Genomic DNA, 27,948 nt, shown 5'->3' with positions numbered 1-27,948 from the left:
TCTGAGAAAAAAGAGTTTATTATTTTACCTTTTGTTACAAAGGCACAGAAGTCATCTGAGACCTCAGATGTTAACCCACCATACATTAATGTCGCACTGCTAATGCGCAACTTGATATAATTATTAAAATTTACAGGATGGTTTTCCAATGACCCATGATGAGTTATAGATTCTTTCTATAAATAATAATTAAAAGAAACACCGGACCATAAGACCAACATAGGCACAACAAAGGCGACCTGAAAATTCCTGCAAGGACAGTTTTGTTTCCTGGGAGGAGTAAGACTAATGGTGACAGTCTACCGTGGGCCACAGGCACAACAGACCCAGTTTTGCCAAAGAAACAGTAAAATGAGCAACTTCTAACAAAGCTAAAAAATAAATGAAAGCAGTACTGAGATCGTTCACGACTGTTCTATGATTCCATCCGTCTCCAGTCTTCAAAAACCTGTACTCACAGGTCCGAAGTTCCAGGCCTGGCCTTGAACACCGAGGCGGAGGCCCCTGCAGGCTGCCCGTGCGGACGGTGCCGGGGCCTCCTCACCGGGGCAGGGCGGCTTCCGCCGGGGCAGGGTCCGAGGGACCCGAGGCGGCGTGCGCGCTGGTGCCCGTGCTGGCGTCTGCGCCGGCGGCTGGCTCCGCTCCATGCTCTGCACTCTCCTCGTCCTCCGGCGGCCCAGAGCTGCCTGCGCCCTCCTGAGCCAGAACAGTCCCTTCCTTCTTCTTTTCCGCCAACACCTCCAGTCCCATCATCCTGAGATAATGAAGCCGTTCGTTCTTGGGCACAAAAGTCCGAATGGAGGCCTTTCCCCGCCATCCACATAACACAATGGGACACTGAAGGGTGTCTGGTTTCCTACAAAAAAGTGGTTGTGTGTGAGTATCGTGTGTCCTCCTAACTGCACTGAAGGATTAAAAGGCAACCTTTCTGAAAACAACATGCCCAAAGCACTGGAGCATTTTCGTCTGTGATCTTACGGATGGTTTTCTCCAAGGAAGATCAGCTCCTGCTTCAAGTCCTAAATATTCTCAACATGCTCATGTTGGCCAGTTTTTCTTTCTAAAAGCTCCTAATGGAATAACCCCCACAGCCAGAATTCACACACACTTCCAACGTTAGAATTTCCCAGTACTTCCATCTTCTCAAAGGTGAAGACCTACCCGCGAGGCCTCACGTCTGCAGAGCCGCGCTGGGAGCCAGACCGCCCTTGCTGCCGACACTCCGTGCTTCCCCTACTTTGGGCTGGGTGACCCCAACTCTTCTCGGTTACCCACATGATAGGACGGGCCCCCAGAACACTCTGCTCGCCCGTTTCCAGCATGCAGTGTTATCGGCGCCCAAAGCACCCCTGCTTCCCCGAGTCTGCTCGATCCTGCCGCACAGACGTGCCCACCTGCTCGCCAGGCGGCTTCGAGTCCCCTTTCCTTGGCTGAGATGCCAGTTACCGTGTGACTCACGTGCCCCTTCCCAAGTACCATGCAAATCATCGTTTCCCTTCAGGTGTGACTCTGCTCTAGTATTTCGGCTCCTAGGGCCCCATTCAATCAACCCTACGTCCTGCTCTACGCGATGCCAGGCATCAGGGTTGCAGGCAGAGGTTCCAAGGAACTAACACAGGAGGGTTCTGATCAGATTTAAAAAAAACACACACAGCAAAAGAGAAGGGGCTGAACCACCGAGAGACATAAGCCACGACAAAAGAGAGGGAAACTCCTCAGTACCTTTCCATACTTCCCCGGAGAAAGTCGGGACGATACACGGAGAAAACACGATGACAGGAAAAGACAAGAGGCCCCGACGCCCACCCCTTGCTGTCTTTCCATCTAGGGGCTCCGGCAGCTGCCTCAGCATGCGCGCCGGCTCACAGACCTGGAGCGAGTGAGTGGAAGAGCACACGCTTTCCGTACCTTTCAAACCCATTTCTGGGTCCCTGTCTAAGCGCTTCTGCGACACCGCCCCTTGCTCCCGGAAACCCACAGCCTGTTTTCCTTTTCTTGGGTTTTCCACGAGCACAGAAGCCGGCCGAAGTGTCGCCCACGGAGACCTTCTCTGACCCGGCCGCTCGCCCCGCAGATCCCCGCTCGCTGTCGCGTACCGCAGAGGCCTGGCAAGCGTGGTCTGCGCCGGCTGCCGAAGCTCGGCGTGCGCCTGGGGCACCGCCCGTCTCCCCCCGCTCCTCCCTGCGTCTTCTCTCTCCTGCCTCGCACCCCCTCCCTAGCTGATCCCACCTCACGGACCCGGACCCCGACATCGGCATGAGCGCCTGCAAAGCCCGGTTCCCATTACACCGCCCTTCGGAGCTCCGGCATCGAGCCCATGGCTGACGCAGCACTAACACGCTCGTGAGCCCCGAAGATCCACGCCTGGAATGACCTCTCCCCTTAACGCCCAAAACTTCCATACAGCGGCCTGGCCGTCTCCTGCTGTCTATTCCAGCATTTTCAAATTCAGTATGTCCGTTCTCCCCCCGCTTTCCCGTTCCTGGATGACACCTGTGTAACTCAACCCAGAAGCCGACCCTGGGCACTCCTGCACCCTCGCCACCCACAGCCCACCTCGTGTGCGCGACGTCCTATATACAGCCCCGCCGGACCCCACGTGCACCGCTCTTGCCAACCCTTGGGCCCGGGCCCAGGCCCCTGCCCCAGCCCCAGCTGCCCACTCTTGCCCTGCACCCCTGCCTCCCACCTGCACACTCAGGCCCACGCCCAGGCTACTGTCTTCACAGCAGATGGAGGCGGTGGAGACCACGCAGGGGGTCTCGGGCCTGTCCTCCTCTGCCAGCTCCACGCAGGCTGCCTTCTAGCTCATTCCTTCCTCACGGCTGGTGCTTCTCCACTTCCTTCTCACCAGAGTCTGGCCAAATACCACCTCCCAGAGAACTGTCCACAGCTCCACCTAAGCTCTCTCCCAAATCCCTCTCCAGCCCTGTGCTGTTTTCTTTCCTCCCCTTGGAAGTGGTATTTTACTTTAGAAAGAGGTGGCTGCGACACGTGAAACCAGACCTGGGTACAAATCCCGACCAGCTCCCCAGCTCTTCAGCCGCTCTGGCCAGCGCTGACCCTCAGGGCCTACACTCCGCAGACTCCTGAGGGCTGCGTGGGTACTTGTGAGCACCACAGGACAGCGGTCACGCAGGAGCAAACCCTCACCCCTGCCTTAGGACCCTGCCGCCTGACGCGTGCGAAACACGGAACCCATAGACCCGGGGTGAACCCACGGTAGAGACGGAAAGACTCTCTCGACTTTCAACCTTTACTTCATTCTGTTTAAGACAAAAATCAGAACTAGATTTCTCAGGCACAGAGAAGCAGTACTGCACGTTTTATTCTCTAAATGAAAATTTTGGCCTGAGCTGAATGTTCTGTAAGAGAGTATTCTAGTGATGATATATAATTATATATACATATGACATATATATTAATATATAATACATAATTATATATGTCTAATCATGTATATAATAATAACACTTGTTTTAAAATTTCTACAACGCTATCTTCAGGAGAATGCTCATCAGAGGCTCCCACGACCATCTACAGTCCCCTCACTGGCGGGAGCACCCACACTTACGTAGGGTCTGGCTCGTACTTCAGGACGATGCTCCCCTTGGCTGGAAGAGAAACAGACATGTGTTGGCGAAGCTGTTTGTGTGTCCAGCATTGCGGAGAGAGCGCAGCAAACAATCCGCACTCTTGGTCCTCAGGATCTCCATGGAGAAAAGAGGACTTTCTTTCTAAAAACACAGAGCCACTAGCAAGCCGAGCACCAAGCAGACCAGGCAATGTGGCAGGGGACTGCATCAGACCAGTAGGGTTTAGGTGAAAATACTCAGAAAGTCTCTCTCAGCAGCAGGGAGCCCGCAGTTAACTACTGGTTAATTCTCAAAATTCAAGATTAAACAAATAATTGCTCCAACTTCCAGAAACAGCATGAAACACACATAAAAAATGTCAAAAATTATACCCCAACCATCTAACTATGAGATTAAGACAAAGAAGAAAACAAGTGCAAATGGTCCCTTTATCCTTTAAAATAATCTCTACTTTAGATGCAGCTCCTGCCTGAGACACCAGGAGACAAATTCCACACAGCATGTTTTGTATCTTTCAGTTTCGGACATAAAACATACAACCACAGAACTGCAGTAACTTGATTTGAGCAGCTTTTGGGCCAGCTGAGCCAGAAACAGTGAACAAAGTTATAAAAAATCAACAAGAATGAAAAGAAAAACAAAATTAGAATTCTTGGTGGAATTATTTTTGTTCTTAGGTGAAAATATCACTAGAATAATTCTGAAGTGGAAGTTTATAAAACGTGAAAACGCCGTGACCGAGCATCTCCTTTGCGGGGCCGGCCAAGCCGCGGGAGAACCTGGCAACACCTGCAGCCTGCTCTAACCTGGCTGATGGGATGCCAAGCAAACGCGGTAGTCTGTGCTGGTTAGCATTCTGTGACTCAGGACGGGACGCACACAAGCCCGAGCACTGTGCCCTGCGTCCCCGCGGGGCCCTGCTAGGCTGTGGGCACTCGGGGCTCTGGCTCGCGGGACGGCCAGGGCCCAACACATGCAGACACCTGTGGGCTGGTGGGCGGCACAGGCCTCCACGTGGCCGGGGGAAGCAGGGCAACCTGAGGGGTGCCTCTGGCCCTGGGTACGCTGAGATGTGCCTCTGTCCCCACAAAGCCCTCTGGAGGCTGACGAGAAGCAGTAGAGAGCAAGGCACGACGTATTAAAATCTAAGACTGAGAAAGCTCTAACAAGCTTGCACACCCACGTCTTCGTTGTCTTTATGAGGACAAGTCACGCCTCAATGCAAGTCCAACGGCTTACCCAAGTCCTTGGCTTGGCTGTAGGTCTCACTGCTAAGTTTTCTAAAAAATGGATTTTCCTGGGTTAATAAAATTTTAACATCTTCTATTGATACAGTGATAATTCTTGAATTAATAAACGGATACAGCGTGTATATGCCCTGTGGGAGTAAAGAGAGGCCACCATCATGAATGAGGACAATCACCCGCTGTCCCGAGGCCTTTCCACACGCGTCCCCAGCCCCCACCTCCCCGCGCGGCACCCACGCCCGTGGGCTGACCACCGGCTGCTACTAAGTCTATGCCCCAAAGTACCTCCTGTGCCAACCGGAAAGCACAATCAAACTCTTCACCACTGTTATTCCGACACCACACTTTTATTCCAGTGTTTATAACCTGCAAGTGAGACAGTGAGATGACACACACATATAAATAAAAGCTGAATATTCAATGAAAATAACCCCTTGTGCCCCAGGGAGGCAGAGCTGCGAGTAGGGAAGGGAAGAAGAAAAGGAAGAGCTTACAAGTCTGACTAAGTCGGGGTTCTCATAGCCTCACTGATGCCCTCAGAGGAGGCTGGTCTAGTGTGGCTGCTGTGGACTGCCGATCAGCACAGCAGACATGACACCAGGAAAGCCGGCGCCCGAGCCCACCTCCACCCCAGCTAGAGCAGAGGCCCCCGGGGCCTAGCTGTGCGTGCACCTTCATCCGCTCGCTGTTGTTCACCAGCACATTCCTCAGCTCCTTGGAGACCATGTAGAGCTGCCTTTTCTTCCCTTCCGTAGTCCTAGTCAACAAATTCATCTTCGGGAACGAAGGATCCAACGCATAAAACTTCCTACGAACGAGACAGAGCTGCTTACGAGTTTGGTTCAAACGCGACAGGTGCCTCCAGCACGGTCTCTCTCCCGACGGAGCTCGGGTTCTCATCTGCGGCTCAGGGCACTCGGCCGCGCTCGCCCAACGTCCACACTTGATGGAGGTCACCGCAAACTGGAGCAGGGACCTTCACTGACAAGCACACTTTCCCTCTCCCGCTGCTGCTCCAGGGACCTGGCAACACCGATGCCCACAGAAAAAGGTCACGAGCCACAGGGCAGCACAAGCGCTCACCGCAGTGACTGGACACTGAGCCTTAACTAAGCAGGAAGAGATGAACCGGAGCCCGTTATCCTAAGCACCTTTCCCCTCTGTTCCACCCAGAAGTTTCCAGTTGGGGTCCCCAAGCTCCCACCCAGACCCAGTCTCCACGTCCCACACAGGACCTGGGCAGACGGCCACGGGTCTGGAAGCTCCGCCGGGGGACTGACATTCAGGGCCGCAGTCCAGTCCCCCCGCCCCCCCCCGCCCCCATCCCAGCCACTTTACAGTCTCTGGCAGCTCGCCGTACACTCTCTGAAGTGTCACCCAACTCTACCAAGCCGTTACGAGGAAAAAAAGGTGTTATACAGAACTAAATAAAAATATATGGCCAAATGTGTCCAGTTACACAGTTATAACAAGAATTTAGTAGGTTCAATTAATCCTTACTGGATAGGTGGAAATAATGGATCATCTTCAGGAATAAACACAAACGGATCTTCTTTAAATCCAAACAACTTCATTTTCTTAGATGGAGGAGGACTGAGGAGGGAATCGGGACAAGAAACATGCACTGTAATCAGTCCTAAGGTGACAGGCCAGCAGTGCACTCCCCCTGCCTGCTGGCCCTCCTCCTCAGCCCTGCGTGGCCCCGGGCTCTCCGCATGCACGCGACCCCCGGCCACACACCGTGGCACCCACCTGCTGCAGGACGGCCCCGCGCCCCTGCAAGCTAAGGGGCTGGAAGACACGAGGGTGCAGACAGGACCCCTTCTCTTACCCACACACTCCGTCCTTCTTACTTCCGCTGTTCTCTACGTTCTCGGGTCTTTCCGTTATGTCTGTGTCGTCCATCCCACTGATGGGTTTACTCTCCAGCTCAGCGGGGTCCGCAGCTGCTCCTTCCGTGGGGTGTGCAGGGCTGGACCGCACAGGCTCTCTGGGCTCCACCAGCTCGCCCTGCAGCTTCAACAGGGGACAAGTGCATCTACACTCCAAGGCAACCCACTTTACACTGCCACAAAAAAATGAACACTCACGACACAAAACCCATCGTATATCTCTAAGGCATTTCACATACAGAGGCAACAGAGTGTTTTGGAAGTATCTTCAGTCTATTTGCTGTTATACACAAAGTCGTGGGCACGGTTTCCCCCCTAATCCCACAAAGAGCACGTGCAGGCTATTTCCCAGTACAGGCCGAAGACGCAGCCAGCTCATCCGCATTCAGAGACGCTACTGGGCACCTGCCGTGTGCCAGGCACGCTCAAGGACGAAAACAGGCCAAACACGATCCCGGGTCAGCAGACAGGGCCAGGACACACATGTCAGTAAGTGTAGCCTGGGAAGGCCAGTGCCACCGTCCCGGACACACGGTGCCCGATGCAGGCCCAGGGCGCCCCACGGAGCGCAGAAGCAACTGTAGAACAACGAACGAACTTCGGAACTGGGGCCACAGTATCTGGCTTAAAAAATGAGCACAACGGTTCACTTACGGAAACTGCTCAATATGCATTTTAAACAAAATACTAAATAAAAAGTTATTTAAAACGACACGCCCTAACAAGTCACAGGGTTGATGAAATTAGAGGACACGTGGCCTCAGAAAAGTGGAACCCACTCCCCAAGTTGACAAAGCTCTAAAGCAGACGAGCTGCTGGGACTCCATGCAATGCAACACCACCTCCCAGAAAAGAGCTTTTACTTAAAGGTAAAAGACAAAAGAGACAAAACGGTCACCCACACACCGTGCCCCAGTGGCGATGGCCTGGGCCCTGCCCCTCCAGCTCCTGGAAATGCTGATCCTCGCCCCTCCCAGCCCGGCTCCAGGGCCCCTTCCCCACCAGGCTGCTTCTGCGCTCTCTCTGTCGAAGACCAGCAGCTCGGCCTCCCCGGCTGGAATGCCAGCTCTGTGCTTACAGGTCCCCTCACCCCCACATCGGGGCGTCCTGAAGACAAGCAATCTACCTGAGCCGTGCGCCAGGTATGCTTTCTCACTGCCGCCCCGTGACCAGCGCAAGGACGAGGAAGCTCAGACTGTAAATTCACCCGGCTTTAAAAACTCAGTATGAAAGCACGGAAAATAACTCATTAAGAACTGTGTATATGATACAACAAAAGAATATTTTAAGTATACCGGAATGAATAAAATACTAAAATTTCGTTTTCCTTGCACTTTTAGTTATCTTTATTTTTTAAAGATTTATCTATCTGAGATAGCACGAGTGTGCAGGAGCGATGGGGACAGGGAGAAGCAGACTCCCCACTGAGCAGGGAGCCCAACATGGGGCTCGACCCCAGGACCCCAAGATCATGACCTGAGCCGAAGGCAGACCAACTGAGCCACCCAGGCGCCCCTGTGTGCACTTTTAAAAAAGTGGCTGTAAGACCGTGGAAGGTACACACGCAGCTGGCACTCCACGGTGATGACAGCGCTGCTCGGAGTTCCTGACCCAGGAGTCCAGGGCCAGGGAGAGTCCAGACACTCCCCAACCTCCCACAACCAGCACAGCGCCTGCCCGGACATGCCGGTTCCACTCCTGGGCCAGCAGTGGGGCCGGACACGCAAACGTTCATGCGGGTTAGCCATAGCCCAGGACCACTCTCCTTTCTGCCTCCGCAAAGCCTAAGCATTCTTGTCCTCCTGTGTAAGCGTTCATCTGGAAGAAATACTGACTTTCAGACTGTGACCCCAGCCATGTTCTGACATTACAGAAAGGCTGAGGCATAAACTAGCGAGATAAATGTCATGTTGATAAAAGAGGAGGGCAGCCGACGTTACATGGAAAGACTTGAAAGGCTGCCCTCCTACTCACCCTCCCTGCTTCAGGGTCTCCTACAACAACCCATTAGGATGGCTCGGGCCTTCTCTGTCTCCTTTTCGGCCAGGCCTGGACAAAGTCTCTGTCACTGTCCCCCATGGGAAGACAGGCTGGCCTGAGGCTGGCAGAGTTCTGTCATCTGCAATGGGCTCAACTGAACCAAACCCCAGGGACCAGAGCACAGAAGCCAGCTTGGGGGGCTCTAACTCTGAGCCACAGAGCAGTCATTATGTCTTTCAATTTTTATTAAATAACTGAATTTAAGATGCAGAAGGAATGTAATCCCCCATGTATGCCTTTTTCATGGATCTATCCTTTAAGACATTGCTGCTTTCTTGGAAAACTCAAAATTTAAATGAATCCCTACCCCCACCACACACATGCTCATGCTCAGCTGCTCTCCACACCCAAAAACTGTTCCACTGACCACCGTCAGTGTCTGCCTGGAATGCACAGAAAGCTTACATGATATGCCACATGCTTACCTTTGGTGGACGTTTATTCCAGGGCATTGAAAACTTTTTCACTAATACTGCCACAAAGAACCCTCCAGTATTTTGATGATGTGGTAATATCCTAAGACTGGAAAAAAAAAAAAAAAAAACCCACAATGCACACTTTTTAACTGATTCAAAATATATTCTTTTAGTATTAAGACAAAAACTGCAAAGATGACCTGTGACAGAAAAGTCGTGTCTTCTGGTCAGTATTCCCGCAACCCGCACTCATGGCACGGCCGCGTGGGCTGCGTACACACTTGAGGTAGTATGCGAAGTTCGAGCGTTTGGGCCCTCACCGCTGGCTGTACTTAGGGATGCTCAATGCCAACAGCTAACAGGAAATGCAAGCTTCTTTCTTGCTGGCACGTTCACACCCTGAGTCAACCACACGCATGGCCCAGGCCTTGCGGGAATGCCGGAGGGCCCCAACTCCCCACCTTCCCAAACCTCTGCAAGCCTTACAAACTCACCAACGCTCTAGATGCATCGCCTGTAACTTCCCGGGGTCCTTTGGTGGGAACATAGTGGGCCGGATCTGGGTATGTCTGCTGTGGGGAACATCTTCCCACTCCGTAAACCACTGTCCGTCTTTTGTCATTACCTGCAAAAGGAGAGAGACGGCAGGACTCCAAATCACAGCACTACCTAATAATACGAAAATCACAGGGTGCTAATGTAAATGCGCTCAAACATGGTAAACAGCAACTCTCATCGCTCTCCAAAGCTGAGACTGAGTGGGAAGAGAAAAATGAGATGATCTTGTATTCCATCAAACAGAACAATCATTTTGTAAAAGAGCACTTTCCATGTAGGTTTTTTTTTATTTTGTTTTGTTTTGTTTTTTAACAACGCTCAGGTAGTTTCTGGTTTAAAACTGAAAAGTAAATGGTTTCATATTGGAAACAAAGCTTGAATCCCAGCCAGTAATAAAAATACAGCAGAGCTACACTTACGGGGATGAGAATACACAACGCTGATTTCTAACTGCAGGATAAAGGCAGGGAAACTTCCCCATTGCCAGAGAAAAATATTTGTAGAATTGTACCATTTGTCATTCAACAGAATTTGAAAATTAACTCTAAACCAAATCTGACTGCACAACCAAAAGTAATATTTACTGACGTTACCCAAATGTGGCTGCTTTAATTTAAAACGTTCACGACTCTGACAAGCCTGGCAAGTTGTACCTGCTCTTAGGAGCCAGAGTCCTCCCAGAAAGATTACCTTCCAGTGTGTAATTCCAGGCATCCACTTTAGTCCTGGCAACTCAGAAGAGACATCAGCAAGCTCCAAAGCACCTACATACAAAAACAATAATAATAATAATAATTTTCCATATTATGCCCCGTGAAAAAAACCAGATGCGAAAGATCACATTCCGTGTGGTTTTATTTCTACGAAATGTCCAGGGAGAGCAATTCCACGGGGACGGAAAGCAGTGCCTCGGCTCCAGGGGGGGAGGGCATAGGCAGGGAGCGCACACAGGCCCTCAGAGCACTCCGTGGGGGGTCAGAACCGGCCGAAGCCTGGCCGGTGGGGATGGCTGTGCACAGACACCCACTGAAGGTCACTAGTCGTACCCTTAAAACGAGGGACACTGGTGGCACGTGAGTTACTGCCAACGAAGCTGCGGAGACACGCGGCAGGTGCAGAGTCCCACGGAGTGCCCGACGTGAGCCCCGTGGCAGCCCCCCGCAATCACACCACGAGGCTAGGACTCTAAGCATTCGACCCACTTCTGGCTTCTAGACACATGCCAGCTAGAGGACGTGGGTCTTCATGCCTTTACTTCTAGTAAACAACCCAGAACCAAAAAGTAACATTTAAAGTGAACAGTGAAAATTTGTAAACATTCTGTTCCAGGCCCAAGTTAGTTTTCGAAACTTGTGCAGCAGGGCAACAGCCCAGCTTTAAAAACAGGTGTGCACAGTAACAAGCTCGTAAGAAGCTGTAAGATGGGGCCACGATGGGAACCCTCTCAAACATACCTCCAGCCACAGATCACGGATACAGACTGCACAGCCTCACAGAAGAGGAAAATCCAACAAAGCTCCACAGAAGCTATGAAACGCTCAGACGATTATAAAAATAAAACAAGAGAGTCCTCAAGGCAGAGGTGTCCTCGTAAGAAATCTCTGACGAAAACATTGTGCTGACTTGTACTATTCTATCTGAATATTCTTACTTCTAAAAGCAAACACTAAATAATAGAGCAGCTTTGCAGAAATTAGCTTTGTCCCGCACACCCTGCCCAGGCAGGGCTCAACAGTGACCCCTGCCACCGTGGGGGTCAGGAGAGCCGACGATGGTCCAGTGTGTGCAGACTGAATGCTTATCAGCCGCTCTGCCTGCAGCCAGGTCTGAGCTCCTTCGGGTGGGGACTTCACTCCTCCCAAATCCTCAGTCACTGTCAAGTGCAAGGCTCAGCAAAGAACCACTCTTCCATGAAGCCATGCCGACACACGACGCCTGACGGACAATGGAGATGGAGACCACACTGCGGTCTGAAACCACCACATGCAGAAAGATGGCTGTCGCAGCAAACCCAGAGTGGAACCCCGCCTGCCCAGTAAGAAAAAATGACACAGCAAAGGACACCTGCGGTAACAGTCACCACTCAGTGTCATCAGCCCTTCTCTTCATAAGCCTTTGAAATGAAGTCCCACCACAAACGTGGAGACTACGACCCTACAAAGAACACCATTCAGAAATCACACCCTTACACAGCCTGACTTAAGCAGAGCCAAACAAAATCACAACATACTAAGTTCCAGTCTCAAGGACTCCGAGGGCGAGAACAACTAGAGGGCAAACTACAGGTCAGTCAGCCACTGCAAACAAGGTAACTGGAAGCAGAGACAGCTGTGGGTACTTGTCTCGGTATGTATGTTCCAACTTCCTTCCAACACGTGTGTAGCAAATGTGGAAACATTCCATTCTGGAATCCTAGTCTGAAATCCCTCATTATTGGCTTTAAGGAGACTATGATGGGAAAAATTACCATATCGGTAAAAACTTTAAGAAGAGATATTTTACATCAAACCATTATGGAAACTATCGTTTAAAAACATTTCATACCACCTGTCCGGTTTCTCGTATAGAACGGTGTGCTAAGACCTCACGCCCGTTAGAATGGCTACAATCAAGAAAGCAGAAAGTAACAAGAGCCGAGCCGGCAAGGCTGTGGAGAAGTGGGAACCCTTGTGCTCTGTCGGTGCAAATGTAAAACGGTGCAACGGCTGTGGAAAACAGCATGGGGGAACCCCCAAAATGAAACAATCATATCATCCAGCAATTCCACACAATATACACCCCAAAACCTGAAAGCAGCATCCTAAAGAGCTATCTGTGCAGCCATGTCATCTCAGCACCAGTCATAAGGACTGAAACAGCGAGCACCTCAAGTGTCCACGGACAGACGAGTGGGGAGACAGAATGTGGCGCATGCACACAGTGGGGCATCCTGAGCCTTCAGGGCTGAAGGAAGGAGATCCAGACACCGGCTACAACACGGAGGAACCTTGAGGACAGTGTGCTAAGTGGAATAAGCCAGTCCACAAAAAGACAAGTATGATCTGATTCCACCCGTGAGATCCCTAGAGTGATCAAACTCAGAGACAGCAAAGAGGATAATGGGGTGGGAAAATGGGGAGTTGTGTAAAGGGTCCATAATTTCAGCTTTGCAAGATAAGGAGCTCTAGAGATTGGCTACAGAACATGACTGTTCTTAACACTATCAAAACACACATTTAAAAAAATAGTTAAAACGACGGTAAACTTCAATTTGCAAGTGTTTTCCACAACTAAGATTTTTTTCAAAAAAACGACTGTGATAAGGACTGGCGTAATTTTTCAAACTTAAGAGATACCAAATAGGTAATCGTCATAATTCATTAAATATGACAAAATCATTACATAAGCATGTTTGTAAGTAAGGGTAGCTTGCTTCAGGGTTTATAGGCTAATCATACTAGCAAATGCCTGAAAAGATCTATGTGAATATATACTATGGCAATCAACAACGTTTTTGAAAATCTCATACAAAGATTTTCAATCTTTTGTCCCGCACACTTACCTTCACTTTTTTCCAGCAAAGATGCTATGACTGCTTCATCTTCAACGGGGTTTAGTGAACACGTAGAATACACCATCCTACCGCCTTCCACCAGCTGCTCAGCACCGCGTGTTGCGATCCGCAGCTGTAAGCTAAGGGTTGGATACTAGGTCACCCTGAGACCAAACCTATCCATGCAGCACACACAGCACCCATTATACCACATATTTATTACACGTTTTTATGACAGACTTATAATAAAATACAAAATAAACAATTCCCACAAAAAGAACTCTTTAAGATTCTAAACAAAGTTACAGTAAACCCATGAGGTGTTTCATATCAATCAAAAAAGCATCTCTCTATATAAACAATGCATTTACTATTCTGTTAGCCCTTCCCAAAAAGCAAAGCTCAAAGCTGATTAGTGACTGAAGTCAATATATTATGTGAGTCTCATCATTAAAAAGCCTCCATATCTGTACATACATTTAACTTTTCTTCCTATGAACAACTTATGTCCCTTTGTACATTCTAATCCTAGTATCTATTTCACAAGAAAACAGTTAAAAAGTATTTAACAGAGAAACAAAATCTGCTGGAGTTATTTACAGTGAATATTCATTAGTACACTGTAGACTACCCACAATTCTGTAATTAAGAATGCAGAATTCTAATGTTAAATGAAAAAAAGAATCCATAGCCCTGAAGACCATACACTCAAGACTGGTATGCACAGAAAAACAGTACAGCGCACCAGACATTACAGAAGTTATCTTTGAGTTACGAGATCTTCTCTTTCTTCTATTTTTAAGAATTTTCCAAATTGTCTTTAAAGACAGTAAGTATTTGAGATCAAAATGTTAAAATAATTCAACACAAAAGACCAGAAAACAGAACGAAGATGAGTGAGACAGTAAAAGGTAAGTGGTCATTTCACGGGAAACAGGTCTTGAAATGTTACAGGAAATTGTCATAAAAGGCACTTTTGATAAATGTGTACCTGAAATGTATACATACAGTCTTCAGTTTACTACTCTGAAGAGATTCTGAAAACAACTACTTCTGATACAGACCCAAACTCTCTCAACAGTGACCATTAACAAGTCCAGCTCCAGATGCTGTCCCCAAATGCAGCGACAGCCCTCCCCTGCTCTGTGTGGGACAGCCCACCGGATACAGCCTGACTCACCCATGCAGCTGCAAGCTATTTAAGGTCGTCCACTTCTTCCAGACATCAATGTTTTTTCTCATAGTGCCATCTCCACTAGAAAGGAAGATATTTAAGAACTTAAAAACTCTGACCAGGTAGACCGATTAGAGTTTAACCATTATGTCATATCCAAGCTAATTACAAAATGGGTATTTTTATTATTATACACACCAATTAGAACACCATCTAAATTCTCACAAACTACCATCAACTTTCTATTTCTGCTCTAGGGACACTAATGACATTAAAACTTTTAAATTATACTTTAATTTTCAATTAGATGAGGAAATAACAGAATTGAACAAATAACCTCATTCAAGACTTATAGATATTATCAATTTGCTTCCATTTGAGAGAAATCCTAGCAAAACTAATTTTCAGACCTAAGACACAGAACTGTGAAGACATTTGGATCCTGCTACTTAACAACTCGGTTAATCAATAGTGGCATTTTAATCAGATTTACGTGAGTAATGGTAAACTTATACTCATAAGGGATTTTCCACAGCAAATTCAATTAAGCCAATTTAACTTCTTTATGAAGATTTTTCTATGCATCAGTTAAACATTTTTGATTTTCTACTTCTACTTAATGGAAATTATTTCCATGTAAATTTTATAATACAGACTTGATCAATTTATCTTTCTGTCCACATCTGACTTTATCCATTTTTTTCTGGATCAGCTGGCCTTCTGTAGAGTTTAATCTCCCTCGGTGGTCTAGTTAACTGTCTTGAGGGGAAGGGTCTACAGGAGAATGAAAATGCCCTATCAGATATAATGGCTTTCAAACCACCACTTGCTGGTACAGTGGTGGCTTAAAATTCTACCATAATATTTAGGATTTCCTCAGCTTACAACGCGGTGCTCAGAAGGTCCCTGCATTCTCCAAGATGACACAAGAAGTGAGACACAGGTTTCTGGTCAAAAGAGCACAGGAATGGGAAAACATCTGAGCTAAAGGAAAATCAGACAGCTGTGGCTCATGACCCATTTTAAGTTTTATTTCACAAGGCGTTCTTGCAAGAATTTTGAAGTGCCATCCTATCCATACTACCGACTTGCAGCTCTCACAATGAGTTGTGTCACAAGCAGGCAGTCTGCTGTGGTTTAAACGCGATGGAATGTGGTAGCGGGCGTCTTATGGAAACACCACATTCCATGCTAACAGTTTTGTGGTGATTTCTGCACTCCCAGCTCGACAAATTCGTGTGCTCACAAGGTGACCATGGCCTACGTCACTGCCTCTGGGAACTTAAGACAGATGTTTAGTTTTCTCCTTTTCTTTCTGAAAAACTCAGTTATTCCATAAAAACTCACCCATGCAGCTGCCCTTCCCCTGTTCTGTGTGGGACAGCCCACTGGATACAGGCCGACTCATAAAATTATCCATAAAATTCTCTTACAGGTAAACGCTAACAATCTAATATTTACACATAAAATTTGAAGAAATGTATGTGTACAAATACAGGCACAGTGAGTTTCTCAAAGGTCTGAACTCCTAAATCGCAGCGTGCTGAGTAACAGAAGACTTGTCAAGAAAACCCAGTGTGATTCCGTATCCCTCCAGAATGAGGCAGAATCAGGAAAGGGAGGAACCATCATTCCTAACGATCATTTCCTGGATTGACAACAGAGCTTATGATGCTACTACCCCCTCAGGGATCTCCTCTGCCCCTATGAGGACTACAGAACCGTTCCATCTTGTGTCTCTTCCTTCCGTACCCTCGTTCTGCTGTGCTGGGTGGCACTGAAATTCTGAGTGTCTGTCGTCTAATTTAGGGTCACAGGGTCTGTGTCTTCATACCAGCTGCCCCGAGAACGTGTACAACTCTGTGTGTATTTGTGTGCAAATTCACATCAGTCTATATTTAATTTGATTTCCTTAGTGGATTTTAGGCTTTTTGGTTTCTTAATAACATAAATACCTGCAAGGGACGTCACATAAGATGCGATCGTAGAAGAGAATCTCTTTCCTCCCATTCACATCTATTTTGAGTCTAGGTATGCTGGACGCATCGTGGTTGACCACCATGATGCAGGGGCTGCTCAGCCTTTTGGCCTGATGAACGAGCAGATAGCAACGCTTGTTGTCCACATCATTCGCGATGACGAACCCCTCTGAGAACATAAAGTTATAGCGTCAGGTGAAATGCAACATAAGTAGAATAATTTTCTGAAATACATATGCTCCTGGTTGGCAGACTTCAAGAACCAGCAATCCACTAAACTTTAAGACCCAAGCATAAGATTTGCCAGAATAAGCTAAGTAGTCCAAAAAGATGGCTCAGCATAGATTTTTATGATCACATAAAATTCTAAAACTGCAAGATCTATTTTTTCAACTATTCAACAATTACTCACTTTGTAACAATTATTATGCCAGAAACATCTTTTCTATTACTTTTAGTAACAATTAAAACAAAGAGAGCGGAGAGAGAAAGGGGTAGGAGACAACAGAATCCCCTGACAAGTGTTTAAAATACTGCACATGTATGCTGGGCCTCCATTCTCGACCCCGTGAATGAGGTTTCTGGGGTGGGGCCCAGGCTCCTCCTGAAGGCTGCCTGGGTGATTCTGGTCTGACCCCCTGGCTAAAACCCGGGTGCAGCCTCTTCTCATTTCTGGTTCCACCACCGGCAAAAAGGCATACGCCTAAAAACATTTTATAGTCAAGATCGCTCTTAAGAAAATATGAAATGCAAAACACTGATAATAAAGAGGCTCTTTACCATAATTTGCAAAAAATAATTAAAAACAAAAGAATAAAGAAGCCTTTTAAACAAAGTTATTTGTCAGAAAAAAACCACTCAGAACAAACAAAGCTAAACAAGCATGCCCATTAGAACAGAAGGAGAGCAGGTGGCTTGAACAAAAGAAGGGGAAATAGAAGCAGATAAAACATTTGAAGAGTAACACCACCACAGACAGGCGTCTTCAGAGAACCCCCAGAAAGGAGCACCAGCGACAGCGGATCACAGCCATGGTCTGAGCCCTCTGCAAGCTCGGAACACCCCCAAGGCCAGGATGCAACGTCCAGCACTGTTGCCTACCGCAGGGGGATGTGAAGCTGGCGGGCCTGACAGCAGCTCTTCACGACACTCTACTGCCACTCCCGTGGGCAGTGAGACACCACAAAATCGACCAACACAAAAACCCAACATGACAGTGATACTACTGAAGATCCAAACTGAAATCGACCTACTATGGCTTAATATAGAAACACCATTTACTTTCACAGAAGACACATGTAATTCTAGAATGAAGCCACCCTCCCACCCCGATGTACAAACACGTTGGTTTGGGAACCAGTCACAGTGGCACGCGAAATGTCCAGTTCTACTTTCAGGGACAGAAACCCATCTGCTTGTCACAGAAGGCTTAAAGACCCAACCCACAAGCAGTGTTACCATCTCTTCCTCATCTACACCCAGCCAAGTGGCATTCCGACCCTCCACAGAGCAGTCTAATGCATACCTGGGAAAGGGACATTCATGTCAGCATGTAACATTTCAATTAACTGTGTGGTCTTTGATCCAGGCGCTGCACACATATCTAAGATCTATTAAAAAGCAAGAAATGTTTGAGGTTTTATTTTAAGAATTCAAACATTCGACACTTAATTTAAAACAATTTTATGAGTCATTCTAATATTTTGATTTCTAAGACTTAAATACATTTCTTTACAGAAGGAATCTACAACATGATATATTTAACATCCAGGGATCTCAGGAGGAAGATACTCTCTCCACAAGAACAGAACGACCCTACAGACCAGGGGAGGCACTCAATTCAGGGGAGGACGAGCAAGGACAGTAACTGCAAGAAGCACTGTAAGGGACAGAACTCCCAGGCCTCAAATAGCCCAGCCGCTTGCTGGCCCCCAAACCCTGAGCTAGTTGCTTCTATTTTTCTTTGCCTCCTTTCCCTCATGTGGAAAAACAGGGACAGGGACAGCATCTACCCTCACGGGGACGTGTGGATAACCAAATGAATTAATGTATGAGAAGAGCACAAAGCAATGCTTGGCATGTAACAAGTTCTCAGGACGTGTTCATCACGATTTTCAATCTGACTGAGTCAGTCAAGACCGATGACGATAATCTGTGCAGTAAACACATTAGTGAGCAAACTTTAAAAGAGTAGAAACACAGTCATGGGTTGTAAAATTTAAGTAAGACAAAAATGCAAAAAAGAACCTAAAATAAAACACAGCATTCTCCATCAAAAGCATAAAAAAAAAAAGCAAACCCAAGAATTATATTAAGAAAAAAAGGTGTCAACAAACAAAGCCACTTTCTGTTTAATACACAGTACCTTATGGTGAGGGTGAGCATTGAGTAACAGTGGTGGAATCATGCTCACGGCTTCTTGACGACTGATATTTCCCTTAGAAAGTAAAATTTTAAAAAATCAGGAACAATATTTAAAAAGGCAGAAATTTTCAGTATTAGGCATTATTTCATATGCAACAGAAAAAGACCACATAATCCTCATACGTGCAATAAAACAGTTAATACTATCACACAGAACATTACGTAAACAGTACAGGTTTTTATCCTAGTGGGTAAACGGCTGCTACCTAAAAGGCTAAGGAAGAATAATCATGAATGGCAGAACTTACTGTTAGAATATTAGAAATGCAGGTATAATCCTGGATTTTACAAAAGAAAGGGAAGTTTAAGCTTATGCTGCCAGCTCGCCCTCTTGAGAAAGAGCGGAAGCTGGATGAGCAGCTCAGACGTGGACGAGGGCACCGCCATACCCTCGGCAGCAGGGAGCGGTCTGTGCTCGAGCCTCCGAGCACAGGACAGAGAGCCACTCGCAGCAACTTGTCCCTCTCAGCTAAAACTGCAACTTCTGTTTCAGTCCTACCTGTTTGTAGGAAGAGCCCACGTCTGCCTTGTCCTCCCGAGAACTGCCCCTCAAGAAGGTGAAGAGCCCAGCCAGCGCTCCCACGTTCCACCAACCCCACTCAGCCACCAGCCCTCTAGGTCTTGGCCGGTGGGCAGGGCGTTAATGTTAACACACACGCCTGTTCAGACACGTTCTTGACGGGCTCCAGCACTGGCCTCTATCACTGATCTAGTTCACCCGCCGTAAGACTGAATGCCTCAGAAATCATCATTTAAAAAGCAAGAGGCCGTCCGCTGCCGGGAGACCTCTGCCCCATGACAACCTGGCTCTTCTGAACCTCAACAGCCATCCGGGCAGCCGCCGCTCACCTCACACCTGTGCGTCTGTCCAAACCGGACACAGACCCACAGCCGAACCTGCGGATGTTCACCTCGTGGGTTTCTGGCCAGCAAGGAGTCTGTGGAGACTATCCGAATCTCCATCGACTCACCCGGCACACTGATTCCAGGCTCCAGGTTAAACGTACGATCCTGGTAAGCCTGCCTCCTGCGTTCATCCAGGTTTTCTATCAAAGCATCTGAGCTGTACGGGGACAGGGTCCCTGACTAGACAAGCCAGCCGTCAGTGACTTCCTTTCCACACATGTTCTGAAGGGGCTCTGAATACCCCCAAGAGCATCTCCCCCTACCGACGCCTGATCAAAAACCTGTACCGGTTCCCTGCAATCCAGGCTACCGACACTCACCTCCCATCTCCTCCACCTAAACGCGGCTCTCCAGTCTGCCCAACAACCGGGAACTCGCTCACCACAAACCCTCTGCTCTGCTGAAATTCAAACCTGAACTGTTCTCTTAGTTTACCTTCACCTGACCTTACATCTGGATGGAAAGTGCAGCCAGAGAACCCCTTCTTGTACTGACCCAAGGACAGAATCAGGAATGGGCAGCACCTAGCTTTGTTTCTCCCTCATGGGATTGGGGGAGAGGGTGGAAAGCCCCGGTAAGCAGGAGGCCAGTTTACCAGGTCACCTAAATGGACAGAGCGCCACCGTGGCAGGAGAGAATGGGGCAGGGCCAAGGGCCTCAAGGGGAGATGTGTGGGAACCACAGGGAGCCTACAAGCCCGCCCAGGAGCTCAGGATGAAAAGAAATGAACACCATCTAGGCAAACACAAAGGTTTCCTTGGCTAGAAAAAGGAGACTAGAGAACAGGAATGGGGAGCTCGGATTTTAAATGACAGAGTGACAATTCCAAAACACCAAAAAGTTCAACAGCGAAACACGCAGGTACCTGGTTTAACTGCATAAGGCAGGAGGGAACGGCTACTCTGAGAGAGCAGTTGTGAGGCTAAAGCTGAGAAGTTCAGGGACCGAACCGAACCAAAGAATTCAGGATTGCAAAGAAGGTGAAAACAAGGTGTCGTGGGAGAACCAAAGTTGTCAAAGTCAAATTTTGTTGGTTTTTTGTGGCAAAGGTGGAGCAGAGACAGGAGCCCGGAAAGAATAGACACAACAAAGTGGGAGCAGATGGAGTGGCCCGTCTCCCAAGCGAAGCCTTCCTGCGCAGTGCGCTGCTTTGGCCCAGCGCCATGGCTGGCCAGACCCAGGAGGAGCAAGGAAACGATACATCAGGGGGACAACTGTGGCTGAGACCCTCCCTGAGTTCCACAACTTGACGGGCCAAAGAAGAGAGCTTTACTGGGTATTTTACCCCAAAGATACAAAAGTAGGGATCCGAAGGGGAACGTGCACCCCGATGTTTATAGCAGCAATGTCCACAATAGCCAAAGAGTGGAAAGAGCCAAGATGTCCACAGACAGATAAATGGATAAAGAAGATGTGGTCTATATACACAATGGAATATTATGCAGTCATCAAAAGGAATGAGAGCTTGCCATTTGCAACGATGTGGATGGAACTGGAGGGTGTTATGCTGAGCAAAATAAGTCAATCAATCAGAGAAAGACATGTATCATATGACCTCACTGATATGAGGAATTCTTAATCTCAGGAAACAAACTGAGGGTTGCTGGAGTGGGGGCGTGGGAGAGATGGGGTGGCTGGGTGATAGACATTGGGGAGGGTATGTGCTATGGTGAGTGCTGTGAAGTGTGCAAAACTGTTGAATCACAGATCTGTGCCTCTGAAGCAAATAATACATTACACGTTTAAAAAAAGAAGAAGACAACAGCAGGAGGGGAAGAAAGAAGGGGGGATAATCGGAGGGGGAGACGAACCATGAGAGACTATGGACTCTGAGAAACAAAGTGAGGGTTCTAGAGGGGAGGGGGTGGGAGGATGGGTTAGCCTGGTGATGGGTATTGGGGAGAGCACGTTCTGCATGGAGCACTGGGTGTTGTGCACAAACAATGAATCATGAAACACTACATCAAAAACTAATGAGGTAAAAAAAAAAAAAAAACTAATGAGGTAATGTATGGTGATTAACATAACAATAAAAAATTTTTTTAAAAAAAGATGAGAGCAGCTTTAGGAGTCCTCAGAAATTAAAGGTGACAAGCACATTTTTCCATATGCCGTATCTACCTCGTCGCTCCCGGTGACACGTGTGGACAAAATATAACCAAGATACTCATGCACATTTCAAGCTTCAAGGGAACCAACAAATCTAAAGAAATCTACTCACAGATTCGGTTTCGCTAACCAGAAACTGGTGAAACTTTTCCAATTGTGGAGACTTTCTCAAGATTTTTCGACTTAAATTTGTGTGCCAGGCAAGTTCTTCAGGATACCTGACCAAAAAGAAAATAAAGCATCCACGGATTATATATATTAAAGTGCTCTCTTAACAACTTCCTGCTTTTACAGATCATATACTAACTAGACACCCAATTTTGCTCTACTTCCTCACATCCACGATCCTCTTCGTATAGTCGGCCAAGACTGCAGGATGTCTAACTATATCATAAACCAGGCAGAAACAGGAGAGCCGGGTGGCTTGAAGAGATATATATACGACATTACCATAAAATTGCAATGATGAAAGTTCAAGAACAGATGAGAAAATGGAGACTCCTCTGCTCTTCACCATGTATGCTAACAATGGTACAGAGGCTATTAGAAAAAAAGTCAGTTAAGCATCTGACTCGTGATTTCGGCTCAGGTCATGATCTCAGGGTCCTGGGATCAAGCCCCAAGTTGGGCTCTGCGCTCAGAGGGAAGTCTGCTTGAGATTCTCCCTCTCCCTCCACCCCTCCCCACATTCTCTCTCTCTCAAATAAATCTTAAAGAAAAAAAGATATAACAAATTAAAGAAATGCAGATCACACAGTTGAACTATCAAAATGTTTGATATTTAATTGTAATCTTTTTAATGGTATCTTTCACGTCTAAAACAAAACAGCCCAATAATGTATTGAAATACTTTACACACCAAAAAACCCTGGGGATCACTGCTGCATTGACTTGCACTCCTAGGCTGTTACTTGTATAGACAAAGAATGAAGAAGCATCTCCTGCCATTTCTGTATTTAAACTTTGTAGAACGATGACATCACCAATTAGGAACAGGTCCCTTTAAATGTGGCTCACACAGATCACTGGGCCCCAAGGCTCCAGCTGGCCCACTGCTATGACCCAGGCCACTCCCCCAACCCAGCGCCAAGTTATGCACTACTTGGTACTGGGTGATAAGTCTCACTGCAGTTTTAGTACTTATTACTCAGCATTTCCAAGCGTCACATTGTAGCTAAGGTGACAGACATGAAATTGAAACCAGAACACTTGCAAAACAATGTATTTGACTGCTTTGAAACAGAATGATTAGCTGAAACAAACTCAGGCCTTGAAATTTTAAGACACTACTCGACTATCATGCTATTATGAGATATATCTGGGAAGTACTTTCTACCAAATAATGAAGATGAAACTGGCTGAATCTGTTCATGGCCACCCTCCCGCTATCCCAGCACTTTGTCTTTATTCCCTATGTCTGGAACCTTCAATATTTAACCTGCTTCAAAAATCTAAAACCAAAACACAACCATACTTATCAGGCCATTAAAAAAGAATTTAGTTTTAAATATTCCCTTTGGCCTCCTTAGAGGTGAAATGGTAGGAATATACTCAGATTTGCCTTCACCTGCAGTATTTGGCAAAATCTGCTGTTTCAGTGCAAACTTTGCAAGACTGGGGAGCCAGACACCTACTTTAACGAAATTTCTTACAACCCTGAACTGTAATGCAATGACTTTTATGAAATTTCTTGCAACCCTGAACTGTGTGTGATCAATTACAGTGAATCATGCAAGTTATCACCTTGCCAGATCACCAAAACATCATGAAGTTGAATGTCACATGCATTCAATCAACCATGAATTGTTCAATCTAGCTATTAATCATCAATAGCTGAATTTTCATTTTCAAATAAAAATAAAGCAGATAAAATCTGAGCAAATATTTCCTTATGTACCTTTCAGATTGAATTTCCATTTAAAAAATGTAATTTTACTAGGATGAAAATTCCATGGCAAGTAATTAAGATTGTAAAAGCTATTAATCTTTTGAAAAAAATACTTAAGAACTTTAAAATCATTAAATACAAAAACTGACCATTAAAATGAAAAAGTATGCATCTTATACAGTTTTAGGAACCATTTTTTTTTTGGACCAACAAATGTTTACTAAAATCTTTGTAGCTTTTAACATCAAATAAGATATCTTAAAGAACTAAATTTAATTTTTAGTTACATAATTCGAATGTAGCTCCTGAGTCTTTATAAAGTCCTATTTGGAAACTTGTCATGTCTTCTGAGGATGAATTAAAAGCATCACTGTCATCTTTATGCCCAAAAATTCTTACAGGAAAAAAATCTCTATTAAAATATACATTTATGACAAGTCATATTCAATCCACGTTAAAAAAGAACATAAACAGAATGACAATAAGGTATACTCTCAAAAACCAATCGTCAAAACGAGGCTTTTATAAGAATGCTTTGGGATAATGCCTTAGAGTTCTGAGTCCACAAAAAGGAAAAGAAAGAAACCTGCCCAAACTATGAGTCCCACACTTAATAGCCCTTCTAGAAACATGGTTCCCAAAAACACTTTCCTAAATTTAATTCCACTATGTACCAAAAGCTTAAAATACTATACAATTTATTTCTATTTTTTGAACAACATAGAAAACCACCCGAAATTTTGGTAAGTTTCTGCTTTGCTTGCTTACCAAGAGACTTATGGGTAGCCCACAACTGACCAGCAAATTTGCTTGTACAATAGAACTTGTTATTCAACTGTCACTGATAATAGAAAAGCTGAGTGTTAGGAACCCAAATCACACAGTATGTTGTTCACACCCTTCAGTTGGTGTTCTCAGATTTCAGCAAAGAGCAATGTGAAGAGAATCACCAGTAATTATGAGAGAGTGATTCCTGTTCCTTCTTGAACCAGAGAACCCACAGATGTTGGAGAACTGCCTATTCTCAGATGTTGGAGAATTGCATATTCATGGACCCCTTGCGGCTGTTCAACAATCAAGATGGAAAAGCACCTGTTAAATATTATAAGGGCTAACAAAAGTTGAACTGCAGTTTGCAGAGAACAATAATAGCAAGCGTAATTCTCATATATCTGTTGGAACCTGCAGAAGAAAATGCCCACAATGACCCATCCATAGGCACCTCTTTCCTACAGGATGCATGCTTTTCAGCTCCTCCTACTGACCTGTCAGACTTCCTCATCTGAAAAGCTGCATTTCTAAACACAAGGTTTAAGGAACAAAGGTTTTCTGGTAATTATATGAAGCAGCCAACATGCAAGACAATTAGAAATGTGCACAAAGGCAACCTTAAACCCACTTCTTTTGAAAAGTATCAGATGGTCCCTGCTTCAAACAACAGTACCATCAGTCAAATCTCCAAACCAAGGTACTGGTTAAGTGTATAACTTAGCTACTAGGAGAGGGGAAGAAGCTTGAGGATGTGAAGGCTAGTTCACTCAGCAATGTCATAGGTCCAGCAGCTAGAAAATCATTTTCCTTTTTTAATGACTTCAGTACAGTGGGCATGCAATCACTAACCACCTGAGTCCTTTCCCTGTATCAGAACGTGCAAGCTTTTAAAATTTGACAATAACAAATCTGTGATATGGCCACTGAAAATCCATATGACTGATGGAAGAAAGAAAAGCAAGCAAATCTATAACCCAGGATTAATGAAAAAGCGTGATCTTGGTTTGTGACCACTGAAGGGCATCCAGAAAGGAGAGAAAATATCATACATGTGAATAACCAAAATCTCAAAAGTTGTCAGAAAGTGCGGGTTAAATTCACCTTTTTATAGCGATCATTTAAAATCACTGTGTTGTGAGAACTCCCAATGCCTCAAAGTTGATAATCTGAAATGTGGAACTATTAACAGTTTAATGATTTTTATGTTTATAAATTAACCCAGGGCTTGGTGCCTCTATGGTTTGTGCTTGAGTATCCCAGGCATTGTACAAGATACATGGCACTGCCTTCACTGGAATGAAACTTGAACTGGGCCATGAGAAGCAAATAACCCAGGACAAGTAGTGAAAGGGTTAGCATGAGGGGCAAAAGTCTACTCGAGCACTGGGGATACTGGAAATACAGAATCAGGGGCACCTGGGTGGCTCGGTTAAGTGTCTGACTCTTGGTTTCGGCTCAGGTCATGATCTTGGGTTGTGAGACTGAGCCTTGCGTAGGGCTCCCTGCTCAGTGCAGAGTCTGCTTCAGATTCTTTCCCCGTCTCTTCTTCCCCCTCTGTTCCTTGTGTGCAATCTCTCTAAAATAAATAAAATCTTTAAAAAAAAAAAAGAAAGAAAAGAAAAGAAATACAGAATCAACTGGAGCAGTCTGTGGCAACCTTTGTCAGGTCGAATCTGTCCTTTTGCTGAAGGTAGGAGAGCCACGTGACAACGTTTCAAAGTGAGGAAACAAGGGGTTTAAATGGAAATGGGTAGAAGTGGTACAATCGCAGAAGGAAACAGGTTGATCAACTTGCAAAAATTAACTGAACCAAGTAACTCTTAGCCGCAAATCGTTCATTAAAAGCTGCACACTGGTGTAAAGTAAAGTAATATGGGTAAAAAGCACTGGGTAAAAGCACGCAAGAATGTCTGTAAAGTACATTCAGATTCTCTCAGCTAGTAGAAAACGTGTTGCCAAAAAACATGCCGTCAGCTGACAAAGATTAAAATCCCAAAAAAACCTCCATCAGGTTGAAGACCTGTTTTACCTACCAGCTCAGGGGCTGTGGAACTTCAACTTTCTGACCATCCACCTCCAGGTCTTCCAATTCCTTGAAATACTTGTTCTTCAAGCAATGGAGAATCTCCTTTGCGTGGCTATTAAAAAATAAGTAAGTTTTGATCCGATCTGATCAAATATACATTTTATCTTCTGTGAACCTAAGATGACAAGTGTCTTAAAACTAAACCCAGCTCTGCGCTGAAAGCAGACCTCATTCATCATGCCTTTCTACCCTATCCCTTCAAAGTTTAAACAACTCTCGTTTTATCGCTAAAGGATAAGCTAAAAAGACTACTACTGCCTTCCTTCCGCCCTACATATTCCTAGGGTTCGTATTTACTTGCAACTCACCTCGGAAAGATGGAACCACAGAGATTTAAAAAGACAAGGGAACCGGGGTTTCGCACAAACTGTGTAACGTCATAAATTCTCACGTGTCCCAAAGGGCAGGCATCCTCAGCCCCCGAAGGCCCAGGCGTCCACCTTTTCTCAGATGGCATTTTCGCGACCTCTAGCCTCCCGAACTGCAACACCTCCCCGGCCTATTCCGTCTGCCCCTGTGCTCCCTCCTCGATGCGCGCAGACGCTGCAATCCACAGCGCCGGTAGGCAGCAGCTCCCCAGCCCCGCAACACCGGCCGGGGGCCTGGCGGGGCGCGGGGGGCACCCGCATCTTGAACTGACCCCAACTCCAGGAAATCAAGGCTCCGCAAGGCCCCCTACCTTTTGTAGCCAGTAATGCGCAAAGTGGCCGGGAGGGGCTCCCTGAGCGCTTCCATGAACAGGTCCCACTCGCCCTCTGGCACGATCTTGAGTTCCTGATAGTAGTGCTCGAAGAGCTTGTTCTCCTTGACGATCTCGGGGTACCCGCCTTCCCAGCCCTAGGAACGAGACGCGTCTACCCAGGGCCGGAGAAGCCTCCCCGCTCCGTCCCGCAGGCCGCGGCCGCCGGAAGACGGACGGGGCCCTGCCCGCCCGCGCCCCGGTCCTACCGCGCCTTGGCGCTCGCCGCCGCCCTCGGCGCCGTTCTCCGCGCGCGTCGGCCGCTGCTGCTGCTGCTGCTGGAGCCGCCGGCCCCGCGCCCGCCGCCCCATGGCCCACGCGGCCGCGCACGCCGCCCGCACAGCTCCCGCCACCGTCGCCGCGCGGACTTCCGGGCTGGCACGCGAGGCCCCCGGGCTCCGCGCCTGCGCTGCTCCCGGGCCCGCGGGCGCTGCGAGGAAGACGCCCAAAGCGCGCGACCCGTGCTCCCGCACAGCAGCGAGCGACGCGAAGCGCTGGCAGCCCTGAGCACGAAGGGAACCCCGGGGAGCAGCCCCGAGGTGGCCCGCGCGGGCTCAGGCAGCTCCGCGGACAGCCCGCGGCCGCGCGTGC

The 27,948-nt window shown here is 47.0% G+C and overlaps 1 protein-coding gene across 3 annotated transcripts; it reads right to left on the bottom strand.

The window, feature by feature from the left end:
- NSUN2 (NOP2/Sun RNA methyltransferase 2) lies at positions 1-27,924 on the bottom strand. Of its 3 annotated transcripts, none has more exons than XM_064596881.1 (19): positions 27,567-27,923; positions 27,298-27,455; positions 26,566-26,670; positions 21,986-22,091; positions 18,800-18,871; positions 17,960-18,044; positions 16,411-16,603; positions 14,462-14,536; positions 13,291-13,421; positions 10,440-10,513; positions 9,686-9,816; positions 9,201-9,297; positions 6,675-6,859; positions 6,344-6,436; positions 5,516-5,651; positions 5,129-5,209; positions 4,836-4,974; positions 3,575-3,614; positions 1-856 (listed from the first exon to the last, which is right to left on the bottom strand). In XM_064596881.1, exons 1-19 carry the CDS (start codon positions 27,666-27,668, stop codon positions 541-543), a joined length of 2,319 nt encoding a protein of 772 aa, XP_064452951.1. In that variant the 5' UTR covers positions 27,669-27,923; the 3' UTR covers positions 1-540. The 3 variants fall into 3 exon arrangements, with proteins under 3 accessions (XP_064452951.1, XP_064452952.1, XP_064452953.1); XM_064596882.1 differs by having other exon boundaries at positions 6,675-6,853; XM_064596883.1 differs by lacking the exon at positions 3,575-3,614 and having other exon boundaries at positions 605-856; positions 27,567-27,924.
- Positions 27,925-27,948: the final 24 nt, after the last annotated feature.

The sequence above is a fragment of the Mirounga angustirostris genome, unplaced genomic scaffold (genome assembly GCF_029215605.1).
Source record: "Mirounga angustirostris isolate CCGP_5_RB_7025 unplaced genomic scaffold, mMirAng1.0.hap1 SCAF_7, whole genome shotgun sequence".
NCBI classification, from domain to species: domain Eukaryota; kingdom Metazoa; phylum Chordata; class Mammalia; order Carnivora; family Phocidae; genus Mirounga; species Mirounga angustirostris.
The sequence above is the reverse complement of the archived record's forward strand: the minus strand, read 5'-3'. Positions and strand labels throughout refer to the sequence as shown.

Coding starts and splice junctions, on each gene's coding strand:
- NSUN2 (XM_064596881.1), bottom strand. CDS start 27,668: ATGGGGCGGCGGGCGCGGGGCCGGCGGCTCCAGCAGCAGCAGCAGCAG. Junction 16,604..17,959: donor CATGAATGTCCCTTTCCCAG/GTATGCATTAGA, acceptor TTATGTTCTCAG/AGGGGTTCGTCATCGCGAAT. Junction 3,615..4,835: donor CAGCCAAGCCAAGGACTTGG/GTAAGCCGTTGG, acceptor TTTCTCTTCCAG/CCAAGGGGAGCATCGTCCTG.